The sequence below is a fragment of the Anarhichas minor genome, unplaced genomic scaffold, assembly GCF_050575085.1.
Source record: "Anarhichas minor isolate MPS153535 unplaced genomic scaffold, ASM5057508v1 ptg000136l, whole genome shotgun sequence".
Taxonomy (NCBI): Eukaryota; Metazoa; Chordata; class Actinopteri; order Perciformes; family Anarhichadidae; genus Anarhichas; species Anarhichas minor.
The window spans coordinates 11156093-11174709 of record NW_027466582.1 but is presented as its reverse complement, the minus strand read 5'-3'; the positions used below and the strand labels follow the sequence as shown (position 1 = coordinate 11174709).

General features: G+C 39.7%; 3 protein-coding genes across 3 annotated transcripts in view; 1 reads left to right on the top strand and 2 right to left on the bottom strand.

Annotated features, from left to right (window-relative positions):
* rngtt (RNA guanylyltransferase and 5'-phosphatase) overlaps positions 1-3568 on the bottom strand; it is a 69418-nt gene extending 65850 nt beyond the window's left edge. Inside the window, exons 1-4 of the mRNA XM_076084769.1 lie at positions 3159-3568; positions 1811-1920; positions 1611-1714; positions 1409-1497 (exon numbers count right to left, since the gene is read on the bottom strand). Coding sequence (XP_075940884.1) covers positions 1409-1497; positions 1611-1714; positions 1811-1920; positions 3159-3222 — 367 coding nt within the window. The 5' untranslated portion in view covers positions 3223-3568. The remainder of the gene's footprint in view (positions 1-1408; positions 1498-1610; positions 1715-1810; positions 1921-3158) is intronic.
* Positions 3569-4162: 594 nt separating this feature from the next.
* Positions 4163-16687, bottom strand: LOC142942444 (interleukin-6 receptor subunit beta-like). The gene is made up of 16 exons (XM_076084768.1): positions 14229-16687; positions 13116-13385; positions 12878-13007; positions 12609-12778; positions 12398-12510; positions 11315-11341; positions 11028-11184; positions 9887-9969; positions 9534-9756; positions 9250-9414; positions 8027-8122; positions 7802-7942; positions 7584-7724; positions 6358-6442; positions 6088-6169; positions 4163-5588 (listed from the first exon to the last, which is right to left on the bottom strand). The coding sequence occupies exons 1-16, from the start codon at positions 14281-14283 to the stop codon at positions 5190-5192; spliced, it is 2337 nt and encodes a 778-aa protein (XP_075940883.1). The 5' UTR covers positions 14284-16687; the 3' UTR covers positions 4163-5189.
* On the top strand, positions 15934-18507 carry rdh14b (retinol dehydrogenase 14b). The gene is made up of 2 exons (XM_076084770.1): positions 15934-16506; positions 17507-18507. Exons 1-2 carry the CDS (start codon positions 16153-16155, stop codon positions 18122-18124), a joined length of 972 nt encoding a protein of 323 aa, XP_075940885.1. The 5' UTR covers positions 15934-16152; the 3' UTR covers positions 18125-18507.
* The last annotated feature ends 110 nt before the right edge of the window (positions 18508-18617 follow it).

The following is an 18617-nucleotide window of genomic DNA, read 5'->3' as shown; positions in this document are numbered from 1 at the left end:
TAATGTCCAGCTGCTACATGGAGCGGCTGTGTGGCCATCAGCAGGAGACTGGTTGTACTGGGAAGCTGTTTAAGAGTGTAACTATATGAATGTAAAACAAGCACCTCTTGTCCATTTATAAGACAGAGTGAGGCTGCTCTCTGCTGGACACATACGTGGATGCAACTGACAGCACAGTTAAGTCCTGCACTCTATGGACAAACATTACAATAAATATGTAGCATTACAAAATAAAAATAAATCCTATTTATAGTTTTAGTAACATTGTTGTCTTGAACCATAGAAATATAGAAATAACAAGTCTGAATCTTGAAAATGGAAATAATTACCCTTTAAGATAAGTTAGTAGTAGCGAGTAACTAAATAATACAATAAAATGGATCAAGGCCAACATTCATAAAACTATTATTTCGTGCCTGTTCGGTGTCAGTTTTCAGTTATTAAGCATTTAGTAACTTACCTTATTTGTAAAGGACAGACTGAATAATCTTTTAAAAAATAAATATAGTTGTCAGAAATTGTAGGGAACTACACAGCCACCACAGTAAAACTATTATTGAGATACAATATGGTCACTGTGAACTCAGGCGCAGAGTATGCAAGCAAGAGGTGCTCGTTCTTAAGATTCAAGGCTTTCGAGACGTTGCTCAGCTTGAACTGAGGGGTGCGAAAACAAATATCTAAATTAAATCTAAATCTCAAAGCTGTTCCAACAGTCTGAGTAAATTATTCAATGTACAAATGAATTTCCAATGCCAACTTCTGCTTTCATAGATCTTCATATTCTTCTGTGAGCAGACGTGAGTCACATTGATTTAATCTTTATAATCTATATAAATTGAAAACACAGAGAAACGCAAAGAGGCCTTCCTTGTTCCGAATGTAACTACTTGGAACACTAATGCAATCCTTAAATCTGTCTGTAAATTAACAATGCTGATTTTCACTATTTGAGTCTGCGAGGAAATCAAATATATTATCTTCTACTGAACTAAATATTACTTCATATTTATTATAAAATCAACTTTAATTCAAAGATTAAAAGAACTGAAAAAAAAACTGTTTTTACATTCACTTTAATTTCTGACATCACGCTCACGTCCCTTATATGAGGAAAAAATTAAACAATGCAAATTATCAAAGCATTTCATCATTTGAAAATATTCTAAAACTGACAGTTACATAAACAAAAGTAAAACAAAATGTAATCAAACCATCAAAGAGGTGCAAACACAGTGCCAACAACACAACACAACACACGATGCTTCTATTGAATACCTCAGGAAGATTCCAGATTATTTAAGCCTTCGAGATGAAAACTATTTCACAGTCAGATAAACATCGCTGACTATTGAAGAAAATATAAAGAAGCACAAAATCAGTTATCGATTGGCTCTGGTTTTCTTACCTATTAATTCTTCAGGATTCTTCTCGATGAAGTTTTCACAGAGCGTGATGAACTTTCCCGTCGTCTCTATTGAAGGGCATTCTCCGTGGCTAAAACAATCACAATGATACTGGTTTTACTCACAATTAGTTTAACTCATGGCACTGTGGTTCTGGATAAACGATTATTAGTATTATTATATATAGTATGAATTTACTCGTACCCTTTACACGGAGCCTTCACATATGTTATGCCGGTTTTTTCAATGTCGTTGCGGTCATAAAAACGCGTCGTGTTCGTCAAATCCACCAGCAAACCCATTTTCACCTGAAGAAAGAGCACAAAAATAAAGGCATTGTGAGATGTGGGTTTTTCCACTTCAAAATGTCACTCTGAACTTCAGTCGTCACAGATGTTACTTACTTTCAGACTTTTTAAATAGTTGAACAGCATGCTCGGGTGAAACCTGTTCTCCTCTAGAACCTGGTCGTCATATCTGGGACCCAACATCGTTTTCATCGGCAGGAATTTACCTATGAGGGGAAAACACAAGTAATGAACCGGTGGTCCTCAGTATTACACTATAATAGCTATAATAGATAAAATGATAGCCGACGCATTGATCAGCTGGCTCAGTCAAAGCTTAATTTGTCTTTACAGGATGACACTGAATTCTGCAAAGCTCAGTCAAAATAAACTATGAAATATTGTCAACAATTACCAAGATTACCACAATCTAAAATAAAAAGCAGGTAAAGAGCTGTGGTGGTGTTACATCAACACTGAAATAGCACACACGTGATATTTGTTGTCATAGCTAAGGTGGTTAATATCCAACAAAACGGTAGAGCTGTGCCTTGTCACTTCTGGCCAGACTATATATATATATATATATATATATATATATATATATATATATATATATATATATATATATATATATATATATATATATATATATATATATATATATATATATATATATATCATAGGCATGTTGTTACACATGTTGTTACACATGTTGTTACACACATGGCTTTAATGGATAGCGACCACAACTCAGCATCATGCACAACCATGCTACAGCCACCGTTTGTTTTGACACGTGATGCTTCGACAGCGATGCTAGCCAACACAGTAGCACTTTTCTGATGCACTGTTTCTAGCGGGAAATAAACGGACGAAGCACAAACACACAAATTAATATTTTGTTCAGAATTACATCACAGTTATTTACTAATACAAAGTAAATTTTTCCACGCATGTTCGCAAGGAGTTGGGCATTGCTCCACCCCCCCCGTTAGCCACTGGAGCCAAGTTAGCTAAACAAAGCGCCAAACCAAACTCCATTTAAACATGTAGCTAACTAAGTCTGTCTCGCTACAACAGGACAATGTACCTATAATTTAAATAATGTCTCATCTTCTGTAGTGCATTGATGTCATCCAGTGATGTCGGCATCCCAGTTCATACCAACTATCGCTTAATTGAAATAAAAGGAGGATTCATTTGGACTACATTGCTCGCACAACGTCACTATGTTGTGATGCTAGCCTCGCCATGTATGAATGACTGGAACTACACAGAAATACCTGGTTTAGTGCTGCTTGTTATATCATGACGTTTGGACATTTAAAAATCATTAGAAAAGGCATAGCGATGTTAAACCAGCATGTTTTGTGCGACGAAGTTGCACTAAATTGCGTAGCTTGTAGCACTAGCACTGCGTAGATTAAAGTGCTTAATCTAACGTTGTGTTGTCTCTTCTCACCTGCCACAGGTTGTCCTCTTCTGGGACAATTCCGCCATCGAGGAGGGGGTCCGGTGTGTGACATGTTCAGAAGAGGCTTTAGCGCAGTAAGTCGCTGATAATAACTAAAACCTCAATGCTCCCTCGCTCAAAAGGCGGTGATCCCCGGGTTGTCGTTCACCCAAGCACCGCGGACTAAGGGCCCTTCAGCTACTAATTCAGGCGAATCATCCGACAAGTTCACGCCTGCAGTCAATTTTATGACGGGCCGGCAGGTCACACGAAACATAGGTTACTGCACCTCGCGGATGATTAGCATCCCCAAAATGATGTCATCTTTTTAGTCTGTTTTCCTGAAATCCAGATAGTTAGCAATTAGCTAGCATAACGTCACTCCAGTCACCAAACGAGCCTTCTACTACTGGTTAATGTCTGTAGTTCAGAGAGACATCCCGCGTCATACTGCCACCTGCTGGCCTATACGAGGAATTACACCAACGTACGAAAATCATAAAGCATCTTTTAGGATTGTTTATCGACCCTCCGTAGTCTTTTCTACAAAAAAATAAATACATAAGAAGAAGATTGATGTGTTTTTTATTTTTCCACTCATCCCCAATCTAAATAGATAGAAAAAAAGACGTGCAAGGGTATGTAACAGTTACAAAGTAGGCCTATATCTATAAATCAACATATCGACACAAATATCCCCCATCCTTATTAACATGTAGGCTACTGTTTTTATGCCAATTACCACTCTGTTAAAACCTAGTAGTACTGTATTACTAATTAATTTTATTGTTAGCCCATTGATAAATGTATATTATATCAAGACATCATCCTTTATCTTTCAAATTGATTACAAGCAGCACATGCAAACCATTTGTACTTCAATAACAAGACAGCTTGTAAAACACAAAATGCATGTACTTTAGTTATTTTTTTGCCGATCTTAATATCTTGATAAACCCTGGTTATCTTTGTTGTTGTTGCATGTTCAATAAAAATAAATCATAAAGCCCATGCCAGTTTTCAAACTCATTTACTTTGTGAATATACATTACATGTTGCAGTGTCCATTGGTCATTTATACAGTTTGACCCATTAAACAAATGTAATATATAAACATTCATTTAAATATATGATGATGCATTAGATCATTTCTGTAAACAGCTTGAGTGCAGTTCTGAAGCATTTTGTGCCCCATTTTCTACCTAAAAGACACTATACTATCTCATGCATATTTAAAATTTGCTGTGAAACAATAAATGCACTACAATTAAGCAGCTTATACATGTCATTGTTAAGATTCAATGCCAAGTTGTACAGGAACAATTGCAATGAGTAACATCTTTCCAGTGTCAAGCAAGCAGTTTACTACTGGTTTAACAAGCGCAGGTATCACTAATAACAACAGGAAACGACTTTTACAAAACGATATTCTCACCATTTACATAAATCCTCAGCCTGCGAGGACAAACTTGTGCTTTGTAATATAATATTATACAGTCTGTACATGTAGGCTACATATTTGTGTCATCATTTCCACCGCATAATGTGTGCCCCAATTGCTCTATAAAATGAATGTTATCTACATCAAGAGTTCAGAATGGTCCACATTATGTCGTAGATGAAGACAAAAATGAATCATTTTTATCAACTTTGCATTAAATCAGATCCAAAAAAGTTGCCAAAGGGATATACAGTTATGTCTATATAATTATCTCAGCAAAAGACATTAAGTTGACTTAATAAAGCAGCTACACACATTGTTTAGTTATAAATACTATATATTGGTATCAATAAAGGATAGACAGTAGCACAATTCTATTTACACAAAACATAGCATTTATGACCTGGCTTATGAAGTCTGACATAAGAGTACAATCATTCTTCTTTCCTTTCACTCCACAGTGGACACATTGTCAGGCAAGAACATGTCACACTCAATCATGGAAGTCTTTGGCAAGATTAAACCACATCTGCTTTATTTGGAGCTCATTGACTTGTCTTTGCTTTCGGAATGTTGATATTGTTTTGCTTTCATTTCCCTCACCTGCCCTGGCCTGGTTGTAACATGTCCAAAGTCACGTAAACCGTCACGGGTGCTATCTTTTCTGTCTGTTTTATTGGAACACGCTTACATTGTTTATTGAACCTCGAGGCAGAGTTTTCTGCAGAAGACTGACTTCGATACGGGCTGTTCTCCGAAGGAAGCAGGGCTGTGGAGTCATCAGGAGAAGATAGATGCTGTGTCTCTTCAGGTTCGACTGGGTCTACTAGCGCTGGGCCCGTCTCTGGGTCGACGTATTCCCCTGTCTGGTCACAGGCTGGGTTACCATCACAGCCTGTAGCGAGTGGAGAGGTGGGCGTTCGCTGAGTTTCCCCTGTGTAAACCCTGTCACAGACGCTTTCTGAAGGATTGTTGAATGGCTGGAAGGGACACGTTCCCTGTGGACACATCCACACAAAAACACACAGAAAGTGGATTATTCAGGAGATAATACCCTGGTTTCAGAATCATATTTGTATACACAAAGGCTGATTCCAGTATTTTTAGACTCAATACATTTATAAATGTGAAATACGTCTAAATGCTTTAGATCTTCATGTTGAGAATCACAATTTGAAGTGGAGCTGCAACTAATAATAATTTTCATTGTTTTCTCAAATAAACAATTACACAAAATAGTGGAATACTGTATGTCCATTATAATTCATCAAATAACTGTTTGAATGAATCAATGTATAATCTTAATTTAGAGACAATATAATCTTGAGCAGACTTCTTTTGGTGTCTGTTCAAAATCTCCACTGGGATTCATCTATCCGTTTTCATGACGACCACCTGTTCATATTTTCCTCCCGGACCACAAATGACCTAGAACTGGATCGTCTCACTCCCTCAGCCACTTTAAAACAGATGTAATTCCCTGCTCGCTGAGTTCACCTCTTGATGACACTGTGCTTGCCACAGCGCCAATGAACTGAAAGCCGGGTTAGGCACTGGCTTCTCCCTGAATTTCTTCCATCTAAAAAAAAGAAGATTAAAAGCAGCATTAGGACACAATTCTTCAAGATTTTCTGGTCAAAATGTGATGCTTAATGTAGTACAATATGTCTTTTATTACTGCTGACATGGAAATGTTCTTGGTTCAGCTTAATCTTATGAAATCAATCCATAACACATCATTAGTGACAATAAAAGATTGAAACTCACCGAACAGCACAGCATACTCCAAGGGATAACACAAGAAGTATAATGATGCTTCCGGAGACACCGACTGCTGTGATGAGCTGCAGATCTACGGAACAAAGAATAAATTATGTTGCATATTAGTTTGTTGAACTGGAAAAATGACTCACTTCTCTAGAACTCCATGGAATGCATGCGGTGCATTACTGCATCTGAGCCAGATCCGGGCTGGATTAAAGCAAGACTGGGAGAAGATACCGAAGCCTCCGTGCTCGCACCACCAGACTCTCAAACAGCTTCGTCCACCAGGCTGTTAGGAAGCTGAACTCTCTCCCTCCTCTCTCTTAAGACTCTATGTCCGACTGCTGCTAAATTATATGTTGTCTAAATGTTTTTTTTTATCTATTTGCACTGCATTCACTTTATATGTTTATATGTTTATATGTTGGACTGGGAGAAACGTTTTTTCAACTCCTCGGTATGTTCGGTACATGTTGTGGAACTGACAATAAAGCTAACTTTGAACTTTGAACTTTGAAGACTATGTAACTTTTCCAGGACAGCAGCTACTGTAGCCACAGGTGGCAGTACAGGACAATGGTAACAGATGACATAGTATCTCTTCAAAGGAAGGCAGCTGCTGTGAGAATCTCAGCAGGCTGTACCGTCCAACCGACATGCCAAAGCCTGCATGCAACACAAGGGATGTATCTGTTTGTGTTAAAACACCAAGGTAACCAAAGTAAACACCAAATACCTCCAGGCTCTTCCAGACTTGCAAGAACAATCCACTCCTGAAGGTGAACACATTTAAACACTTCCCCAGGAGTGATGCCATCGCGGCGGAATTTCTCAATTTCTGAGGGCCCATTCCTCTAAACATGACAGTTCTGTCAGGTGGTGGAGCCTTCACGGTCATGGACATGTTAAGGATCGTGACATTTTCACTACTATGTTGTGTTGGTGCCAGTGTTGGCCTGGGCTACTCTAAACCTATAACCCAACAGAGGGAGACGACTGTGTGTAATAACATTGTTGCACATCGTACCCCTAGTTCTACCGAGTGCAGGCCTCTCAATGCTCTAGCGAGTCACACCGTGCAAAGTCTTGGGCTCATGAAAATTAAGGGTTAAAGGTCCACACTGTAGCTCCCCTAAGTGCAATTCCTCAGGACATCCAGCAGCTGCGCTCATAGAACGAGGGCTCAAATGTGTGTAAAATGTTTGTCTTAGCCCTTACGGAGTACTCACCAAACCTTTTGGTTTGAAAGAGCCTCTCATGGCTTGTGGCAGTTCCAGTAAGAGCTGTGGCATTGACTTGCACGCTGTAATAGGTGTCTGGATTCAGATTGTTCAAATAGATGAAGTGCTTTGTGCCATCTACAGGAACGTCTAGAAGAAAACTGAAATGTCATAGGGAGGAACAGCAACTCATTTGGGAACTTCAAACAAGTCTGAGGTGGACTTACTGAGCTGTGGTCCGTTCTGTATTCCATAGAAGACGGTGTAGTTGACAACAACACCACTGCATGCCTCCTGGGATTTCACATTCCAGCTCACAAGGGCACCTTTGGCGTCCTCCTGAACCTGGATCGTGACATCTCCCGGATCTGTGGGGACCACGTTTTTAAAAATCAGTCATGAAAATAAAGAAACCTTTTCAGAATCATTAAAAAGAAATCGGAATGACGCACCTCCTACTCTGGAGCAGATCTGAAGGGCTTGTGTGCCATGACCTGTCTCGTCATCAAAGAGGGGAGTTACTGTAATATTGTATGGCTGCTTATGGTCTGTAAGGAAGGGGAAAAGTGGCAGGTGATTGTTAAAACACATTAAAGTGTCGGCCGGTCAGGTGGTCCACCACTTTGGACCAGACTGAAATAAGACATGTATTGTCATGACATTTTGTAATGACATTCATGGTCCTCAGAGGATGTTTAACTGGCTTTGGGGATCCCCTAGATTTTCCCGTAGTGCCACCACAAGGTTGACTTTTGTGGTTGTTTTTTTGTGTGAAATGTCTCGACAACATTAGAATGAAACTGGTGTGACGTTAAAGGTGCAATGTCTGTAATGAGGCTGTTTCATCGGGAGCAGAGCCTTCAGCAGCTGCTGTTACACGGGTTAGACTGATGCCTGTCAATCTAGATTGTATGGACCAAGTAGTGGAGATGAAATGCTGACCCCTATCTCTTAGAAGCAGGTGCCAGGCAATACACATGTAATGTCATACAATCCTGTATTGTAATGACTTTGGTGATATCCATATATGCTTTGAATTTAGCGTCATCATCAGGTCAAAGTGTTGATTTGTCCCAATTTTTTGTATGACATTCCCATCAGCAGCAAATGTATTTTGTGTTAACCGCTAACTAACCGCTAACACGCTAAACATCAACATGGTACATACATGGGGATAACAATCCTCATTTTAGTCGGCTGTTAGAAAATAGAGTTTGAGAGAGAGAAGTTCAAGCCCTGGCTCCTCTCTCACTTCCACACTGCTGGTCTATAAATCCGACGACGCAAAGGTGCCGAGTGTTTCTGAAGCTGTTCAACTAGCAGTTCTGACAGCGCTTCGTGGTAGCTTTAGTCCTGTCTGATTTTAGAGAACGAAGCAGGAAAGCAACAGAGAAGATTGTAGCATATCCCATCTCTGTGAGGGGTGAGTCACAGTTATTGGAAACTCCACATTTTAAAACGTAAAATGCATTACAGACCAGCTTTCAAAAGTCTATTTCTACCAGTGAATCCATTATTTTCCACACCCAGATGATGAAAGATAAGACACAAATAGATGTGATGGTAAAACATGTGGAGTCTCACAGCATGGGCTTGATGATGACTCACGACGTGGATTACTGTAATCGTACTGATACTGATATTACAACCATAAAGTGTCTGTTCTCTAACCTACCAGGCAGTGTTGTATTAGTGTAGTTGCTCTCCTTCCAATAGTATTGATTTCCATCGTGTGTCCAGTCGATCATGTAACCAGTGACAGGCTCAGTTGAAGCTTTCCAGCTGACCAGAAGAACGCCTTCAAGTGTTGAGGTCTGGATGTCGGTAACTTGAGGGAGGCCTGCCAAGTGAGATCAAGTGAAACTAAGCAAATTGCTTCATTGAAAATCACAACCATGCATCAGGGCAAAGCCCATTAAAATGAAGCAATTTGATCCATGAGTTGTGGGTTAGCCTCACTCTCACTCTCTGCAACGCCTGGAACATAGACAGAGTCCTCCACAAGCAGGGTTTCATTATGGAGGACTGTGAGTTGTATTCTGTGTGCATCTTGGTTCACGTAAACATCACAAGTTGAGTTGTCACATAAAGTATCCGCATAGTTTACTCCCACCATGGCTTCCTTGGAGGGAGTCACTTTGATCGTGTCGGTAAATGTGTCTTGGCATGTTGAAGGAATCTCCTGCATAGACAGTTTGAAGCACTTTAGATCAATAAGTAACGCAAGGAGCGTGTCTCTTTGCAAATGTAGGTTGTAAAGCTGAATTATGAGTTTGGAAATGATGGAAGTGTATATTTAAAGGCTTCCTTACTGTCCACATGACATGAACTTTTCTAACTCCATTCCCCTCTGGTTCAGCCACCTTTCTCCACAGGCGCAGCTTGAAATCTCTCTCTGTAGTTCAAAACAATCACACATACAGAAATATGATGACACAGCAACACGATAACTAAGTGAATTAAACAGTTTTGGTCTAAACTAAAGAAAACAGGACCACTGTTTACACTTGAGCTCATGGTAACCGCTGGAAACAACAGTGGGGTGTTTTCGGTTTTCCACGGTTCAACCAATAATTATAGAGCTACGCTCTGCAAAGCAGATGTGTACTTGTGAACTATTAATCCTCAACTCTGTGAACGCCTGAGTCTGTGTCACCAGGCTGTTATCAGATCTCTGGAGTAATTTCAACACATGCTGTTAAAATATGAGTCACACATTTTTAGTCATTGTTTCTTAAAATATTCCCAATCAAGTCCCAACCTGCAACCCAGATGTGTCAGATCTGTTTTCACTCACTGAATGTCATTCTTTCACCATTTCTACGTTTGCAAATAAATATGTTTGAAACAAAACCCCATGTCAATTTGTAAACCAGTGAGCTAAATTTGCAAGAGGCAACATCAGCTGCACAAATGGCGTTTTTCTACCAAGTCCATCATTTAGCTTAGAATCGTTGTTGGTTTAAGTTAAATATGAATAAAAATTGAAGTTAAATATTTCCACAAGACAACACAGAAGTGAATACTAACATGAGTAGTCATACTGATACGTTTTGTTTTCTCGTTGGTGGGCATACTTCAAAAAATGGATCTCATTTGAGATATTCCTGACATTGTCTGTATCTTTAGTTTATTTGCACGTATATCAATAAAACAATGAGAATCACAGTAACATTTAGAGCCACGCAGCTTGTTGTGTGGCAGGAAACTATCTGACTAGTTAATAGGATTCCTGGTACCTTTGTGGCAGCTAGATTTCCTTTATGAGAGACATCTCCAAACTACTAACGTGATCAATCCTAAATGGACTAATATTCTACAGGCCTTTCACTATTACTAAAAATAAAATCCAAAAGCTCAAAATCAATGAAAGATATTTTAACGTTATTTGTGCAACGGTGATTTAGTAGACTGCTTTTATCAGTAGAGCAGCTGTTTGGACATTGCTCTTACTGTTTAGTTTGGTCAGAACTGTCTTGTTCTCGCTCCAGTCGCTCCAGGGAGCCTTGTCGAGAGCACAGCGAACTGAAAATGTGTAGTTACTGCAGGAATCCCACTTTTCAACGGTATCCATCCCGTTGCTATTCTCTGAAAGGTTTTTGCGCCTCAACTGGGAAAAAGAGAAAGATTTCTGTTAGAAACATACATTCAAATACTTGAGAAGTCCCAGAAGGTCCAATGCTGAGTGCATTATTATACCACCAAGACAGATCTTCAACGAAAACGTCGGTTTCTCTTACCACTGAAGGAGCTCCTTTATCAACAGCCTGGAAAAGAAACGGCATCTATTAGTCATGAAGGGGAATCCCAAAAAAAACATCAGAATCAAAATCAGCTTTTTGCAACCTTGACCCTTCCTCGTATGTATCTTATGTGCCTCATATAAGATTCTAGAATTTTTTTTATTTTATTTCTTCTTCTCTCATTATGTGACACATGGCGATTGGCTCTTGATGCTGGTCTGGTCTATAGTTCACTACATTTACTGTCCACCATTTTATTGGAGTATTCTGATTGTGTAAATTCAACCACTAAATAACCAAATTTAACTACAAATTCCCCAATAAGGTAGTGTCCATGTCAGGCTTGTTTACCTTCTGCTAACAATCCCACTATGCATAGCATTTTATAGATAAGAGAATTACAGTTGCACTAATCTACAGACGTCAGCGATGACGCAAAATGATGATAGGCGTCAGAAATCTCAATGTACCGCTCTCTATTGAGTAAACCATTGAGAGTCCAGTGGGGAGGAGTGAATGAGGGAACAAGGGAGTGATTTTGGAAACAGCCATTAGAGAACCTCGTCGGATATATTCATCCCTGAAAACCAAACAAACATGGATTCACTTAAGTCGTTTGATCCAAACGTATTGGATACAGCGTTATAATGTCAGTGCTTTTTAACCGTCCTACTATGAACTCTGCATTCCTACAACCGCCTTGAGATGTCAAATTACATGAACGTTTGCATGTCGCAAACATGAGAATCGATTCCACATAGTACATATTACGTACGTGTAGATTACTCTTCTTAGACATGAACTGTAGGCTGTATGTTTACTAGATTCACTACGGTTTTATTGTGTGAAATAACACACACTTTGTTTTTTTTCCTGGCATGAGGGAGAACGTACGGATGACGGTTAGTCGATACTCTCAATCCAGTTCAATTCAGTCGTTGTGCTGATTCATTTCTATAATATCTTTGGTCCAACTGTTGTTCATCGTGTTCTGATTTGTGATCACTGTCATTGAATGTTGTCTTTTATTTCTGGGAAATACCTCAAATGCTGCATTTAGGTGATCAAAGAGGGACGTACCTTGCTGTATTTGACTTCACAGCTACACTTTCTTTTAAACGATGGTCGTTTCCACTGAACTAACACGTGATCAGAGGAGGGAGTTACATGTAACTGCGGACGGATCATTTTCACTGAGGGAAAATGGATACGACGGCTCATTAAAATGCAAAACCGTGCTATGTTAAAACACAAACATGTCATTTAGAAATAGAATTTATAAGTTACTTACATATGTGAATTGGGTGAAATTCATGAGGGTCAGAGTCAGCTTTCCAAGTATCAGCTTCAGCTCTCACAGTAATAGTGATAGTACTAGAAACATCTATTTTACTAGCTGGGGCGATACAGTTTGTTATTTGTGATTTGCAGATCTCAGCATGGTGCATGCCTGGCGAGTCACTGAAAGAAACACGTTTGATATTAAGTACACAAATTGACGAGACGAAGAATTGGTCCCACAATAGTACTTCCACAAAATGAGGAAAACACAACACTCACTACAATACAGTGTAGCTTATTTTCTGTAGAGGATCAATCTGATGCTGCCAGTTGCATGTGAAGCAGTCTGGGGAAGATTCCCTTGATTGATCTTTATGATCCAAGATACATGATATATTGCTGGGTTTTACTGTGGAAAAAAAAGCACATCAGCAACATTACTGCATTGCATTTAAAGTTATTGCAAGCATCTACAGCCATATCAAGTGTATATAAGAACCGAAAATACAATTCTTACAGTACGTTTCGATTGTGGTGCCTCCAAGGACTAGCTCAGTATTTGCACTGCAGCACTCCAGTGTAGCACTTTGATGGGTGAAGTTCCTTAGCGTGAGGACGGTGTGTGAGGAGTTGACAGCGCTTGACTGGCTTTCATCTATGCGTCTGCCGTTCAGTCTCCAGAAGATTTTGCCAGGGACACATGAAGTCTGGCACACTATCTCAGTATCGGATCCCACTTCAATGTATAGATCTTTAGGGACAACTTTGCAGTTGTTCTCATGCTGGCCTTCAGGAAACGGTAATGTTAATGTTCATATTTAAAAATGGAAATGTATTCTAGTTTGACACTTTAGGAAATACACTTGGTTGTTGTCTTGCTGAGAGTAAGATGAGAAGATTGATATCACTTTAAAGTCTGTTGGCAGGTTAGCTTAGCTTAGCACAAAGACTGGAATCAGGTGGAAACAGCAAGGTTTATAGTTTTAGAGACGCTGGTGGACGGATTTTGCTGCTTCACAAACGGTTGCAGGTGCAAAGCTTTCCATTTGAAGGAGCAATTGGAAGACCTCAGATTGCATAGTGAAAACATTGGCATTGCAAGCTACTTAATTACAGCCCCAAAAGCAAAGAAACGCCCACGGCAGGTTAAAAAGATCGGCTTTATCAGGCAACAGACAGCATATCATTTGACTTCACAGTTGTTTTGGACCAAGGGACAAATTATACATTGTTATTGTATATTTAAATGTCAGTTCTCAATTCCAAGTTAGATTTGTGATTATTTTAAATAATATAGTCTTAAATAAGAATCATAAATAGTATATAAAAGGTAAAATAGTGTATAAAATAATATGGATTTTAATTCAGCTTATGATGTAAATTAACAGTTTTTAGTCTCAGACTCAGACTTCAGGGCCCTTCTGTAACTGTAAATAATAATCATATTTATGATGCTGATTGGATGAAAGGAATTACATTATGTGACTTTAGAAAAATATTTCTAGCTACAGTCCGACACTTGATAAACCCATGTTAACCTCAGTAAACATTATGTTATGAAACCAAAACAAGCATTTCCCAGAAATCACAGTCTCTGGCAAGTCAAATGTCAAATATAAGGTTTACTTACCTTTACACATGGAGCGGGTTGCAGCCAGGATGAATAGGGCTAGAAATAAAGACATTTCTTTTATCTTTTATTTATTTCATCCCATTACCAGAAAGAAGAAAAAAAGACAAAACCACTTTTTGAGCAGTGAGATATCCAGTTGCGCCAGATGAAATAATTAAAATCGCCTTTATTATGTCTGATAACACCGACTGTACCACCAGCTACGCATTTTCCCCCTCAATAACTCTGTATTTTAGCCGTCAAGTAACAGGAACTGGAGCAAACCCTGAAATAAACGGGAGGTATTACCCAACTGGAAACACCGCGAGCTAAGAGGAAGTGAACTAACTGGTCGAGAGCCTCTCAGACTTCGGTCATGTCTTTCTGTTCCCGGAGACACGTGAGAGTAACTTGCCAAGACAATACATCTCTCCGAAATACACTACTATGACTCAGTTATGAATTACACGCTACCGATAAACAATAACCCCTTAATGGCCTGGCGCATATGTGGCTGCACCACATCCTGCACTAATGGATTCTCAGAAGAGATTGTATATAAAGATGAAGAAAAAAAAAAAAAACGAAAGCAATTCAAGACATGTAATGTAAGACGAAAGGCAAAAACTTAATTTATTGATGTTAAACTATATATATATATATGATATTTGATATGCTACATCAAATAAGTTATATGCAGCAGAAATCCACCACCCAGCAACTCGACAAGGACAGGAGTTCGGTCCCACGTTGTATCACTAATGTGCTGTCACAATACAAAGTGGATCAATTGACTCAAAACCATGACAGATGCAATGCATACAAAGCCAGTAAAAAGAGGAAGAGAATGTCAGACACTCTCACATGCCAAGTCACCAGTTAAGAGAAGAAGTCGACAGGGCAGTTCACCTGAGTAACAACACAAGGGCTTGTATTTGTAGCCCCTTATTAGTAATTAGGACCATCAGCTGCTGCCTCAGCCACTTCCAGTCCAAGTGTACAATCTCATATGACCAGGGCTCCACCTAGTGTTCAATGTACATAATGCAGACTGTAACGTACTGGATGTAGTAATGAGTAAATTAGACTAAAAACATTCTGGAGAGATAGCTAATAATTTAAGTATTATTGATATTAGCAGAACGTTTTGAAACAACTGTATTCTGTATAACGTGCAATAGAGTTCGGTAAACGAAATACCCCGGAAGTATAATCCGGTGTTTCGGTTTATCAAGCGACCCTGTTAACTGGCGACTTTAAGAGAACACGTAGCTGTCCTCGTGAATGCCGCAATTGTTTAGTTTTTCATTACAGTGTCAGAACTTTCTCACTCGTCACTTGTTGTTTGTGTGTGTTGAAACAGTAAGGGAGAAAGTTGCCCTTTCTTTGAAATAATAAAGTTAGTAAATACACGTAATAGTCTTTGGAGCCTGTTTTGGGTAAACACGCGTCATGTAGAAGTACTCTGTAGCACCTTAAACAAGTTAATTTATATATATTTATATATATTACGGCATTCACGAGGACAGCTACGTCTTCTCTTCCTATTTTTAACAGCAGTCGTAACTACGCCAACAGACGCATTCGTCTGAAAGTCACCAGTTAACAGGGTTGCTTGATAAACCGAAACACCTAGCTTCGGTAGCTATCATTGCTAGCTTCTTTAGCATGCTAGCATTAGCTACATTGCTGCTTTGCTACCATTGGAATTTTAGTCGAGCAGTTTGTTTTCAGCCCACTAGTTTTAACATATGTTGGTTGTGTAAACGATTTTTTACAATACAATACCTACAATATATTGTGAAACACTGCTCGTTAAATTGACATATTTGCGTGTGGAGCATTTCCGGGGTGATTTTATAACTTTTGAACACATGATACACCGTGCCACCGAGAGATTGTGTCACACTCCCCGCTGACCTGTCCCCCGGCCCCAGCGTTCATGTCCACTGCGGTGATAGTAGCCGCTGTTGTCGGCGGTGGCATACTGCTCTTCCTGCGCCGTTTGTTCCCACGACAGAAAGCTGCACAGCTCCTCCGGTATCCAGCCGACACTATGCGAGGAAAGACGGTCATCGTGACCGGGGCTAACTGCGGGATAGGGAAGGCCCTGGCCGGGGAGCTGCTGAAGCTCCATGCCCGGGTCATCATGGCCTGTCGGGACCAGCGGAGCGCCGAGGAGGCGGCGGAGGACATCAAGAAACAAGCGGGACCAGAGCAGGGGGAGGTGGTCATCAAACACCTGGACCTCGCTTCTCTTACATCAGTCCGGAAATTTTGTGAGGAAATCCAAGAGGTAAAATGAGATGATAGGCTACAATATATGGAGAAGTTAGCTTTTTCCAGCTGAGTTGACAGTTTGTTTAGCATGTAAAGGAGAGCTTTACATGTACTTTAGCTGCAAAGGGGACTGTCCATGGTGCTGAACTTCAGTATTGATCCTTACCACTGTTTATTTATTTGATAAGGGACAGTGCACATTAATAAACCATTCCTGTAAATGCGCCAGAGTTAACCAAGAGGCTATTTGTCATCTGTAGTCCCAGGGCAGTTGTTACAAAGTCACCTTAAAAACAGAATATAACATTAAATTGACAAAGTTATGCAATATTTACCCTTTACAAAGTATGCAGAAACAATGAAAAAGAGGGAGTATTACTATAAGTAGAAACATCATTCAGGACACTCTTATACTACATTGTCAAGTAATAACAAGACATGCAACACAGAGGCTCACAAAACAACACATACAAAGCCAATAAATGAGTGCAAATTATGTTAAATAGAAACAATTAATAAATATCATAGATATCAGTGTGATCACCTATAATGAGAGTCTGACAACAGTCACTTAAGCTGAGCCAAACATCCTTTTGATTCTTCATTCAGTACAAGTCAGATTACAAAAATGAGGGTTGCAACCAGCGATTGATAATTTTTGTGAATAAAACACATAAACAAGTGTCCAACACAATTCTCTAAAGCCCAATGTAACATCTTCAAATGTCTTGTTTTGTCCAACCAATCAATTTACTATATTGTAAAACAAAGAAAAGCAGGAAGTTGTGACATTTGAAAACCTAGAACCATCGAATATTTGATTAAACATTACTTAAAAATGTATCAATTATCAAAACAGTTATATCCAGCTCTATGTTACTATTATAGCATATTGTTTATTAATGAAGAAATATTTACATTTCCTTTCGTTTATATGCAAAGGTGTTTTAGTCGTTGATGTCATCAAGTTTGAAGTTAGCAGTTTTTAAATGATTTCAATTTCTCTGACCCTTTAGGAGGAATCCAGGATTGACGTGCTCATCAACAACGCAGGAGTCTACCAGTGTCCCTACACAAAGACAGAGGATGGTTTTGAAATGCAGCTGGGTGTGAATCACCTGGGTCACTTCCTCCTCACCCGCCTCCTGCTGGACCTCCTGAAGACCTCGGCTCCCAGCCGCATCGTCGTGGTTTCCTCGAAGCTTTACAAGAACGGCCACATCAACTTCGATGACCTGAATAGCGAAAGCCAATACGATAAGGCCTTCTGCTACAGTCAGAGCAAGTTGGCCAACTTGCTGTTCACGCTCGAACTGGCTCGCGAGCTGGAGGGCACGGGGGTCACGGTCAACGCTCTCACCCCAGGCATCGTGAGGACCAGACTGGGCAGGCATGTTCAAATCCCTCTCCTGGCAAAGCCGCTGTTCTACCTCGCCTCGCAGGTCTTTTTTAAGAGTCCATTGGAGGGGGCCCAGACTCCTCTCTATCTGGCCTGCTCCCCTGAGGTGGAGGGAGTGTCGGGGAAGTGTTTCGCTAACTGTAAGGAGGAGGAGCTGATGGCCAAAGCTACAGATGAGCAGGCAGCCAAGAAACTGTGGGACCTAAGCAGCAGGATGGTTGGACTCCCTAACTGAGCAGAGTATTGTAATGTGGATGGTATGTATTCTATAAAAAAATCAAATAAAAAGCAACCCCACAGACACTGCTCTGTAGGAGATGGCTTTTGAAAAGACTGATTGCCACCATGGGGATAAAACCATTAATTGAATGACATATTGTGCCAATGAAGTGTGTGAATTTGTGAGCAAAAGTGTGCGTTGCAGTGTGTTGAGCACAAAATGTATGAAGCTTTGAATAAAAAAATGTAAAAAAAGATGGTTCAAACAGAGATGCATCGCTGTGTGAAATGATTTCTGCTTTTTATTGACCTGCACCACAATATCTAACCCTGTGAAAAAGTCTTCATCATGAACATGAATATATGTACAAAGCCAATAAAAACAACTCGGTACCTGTATACATGCACAAGAAGTCCGTGTTCTCCTGCAGACATTTATTTAGCTGGGGAAATCTTCCTGTAACCTGTTTATGGGAAAAGGGTTTCTTGTTTAATTACTTGACATTCAA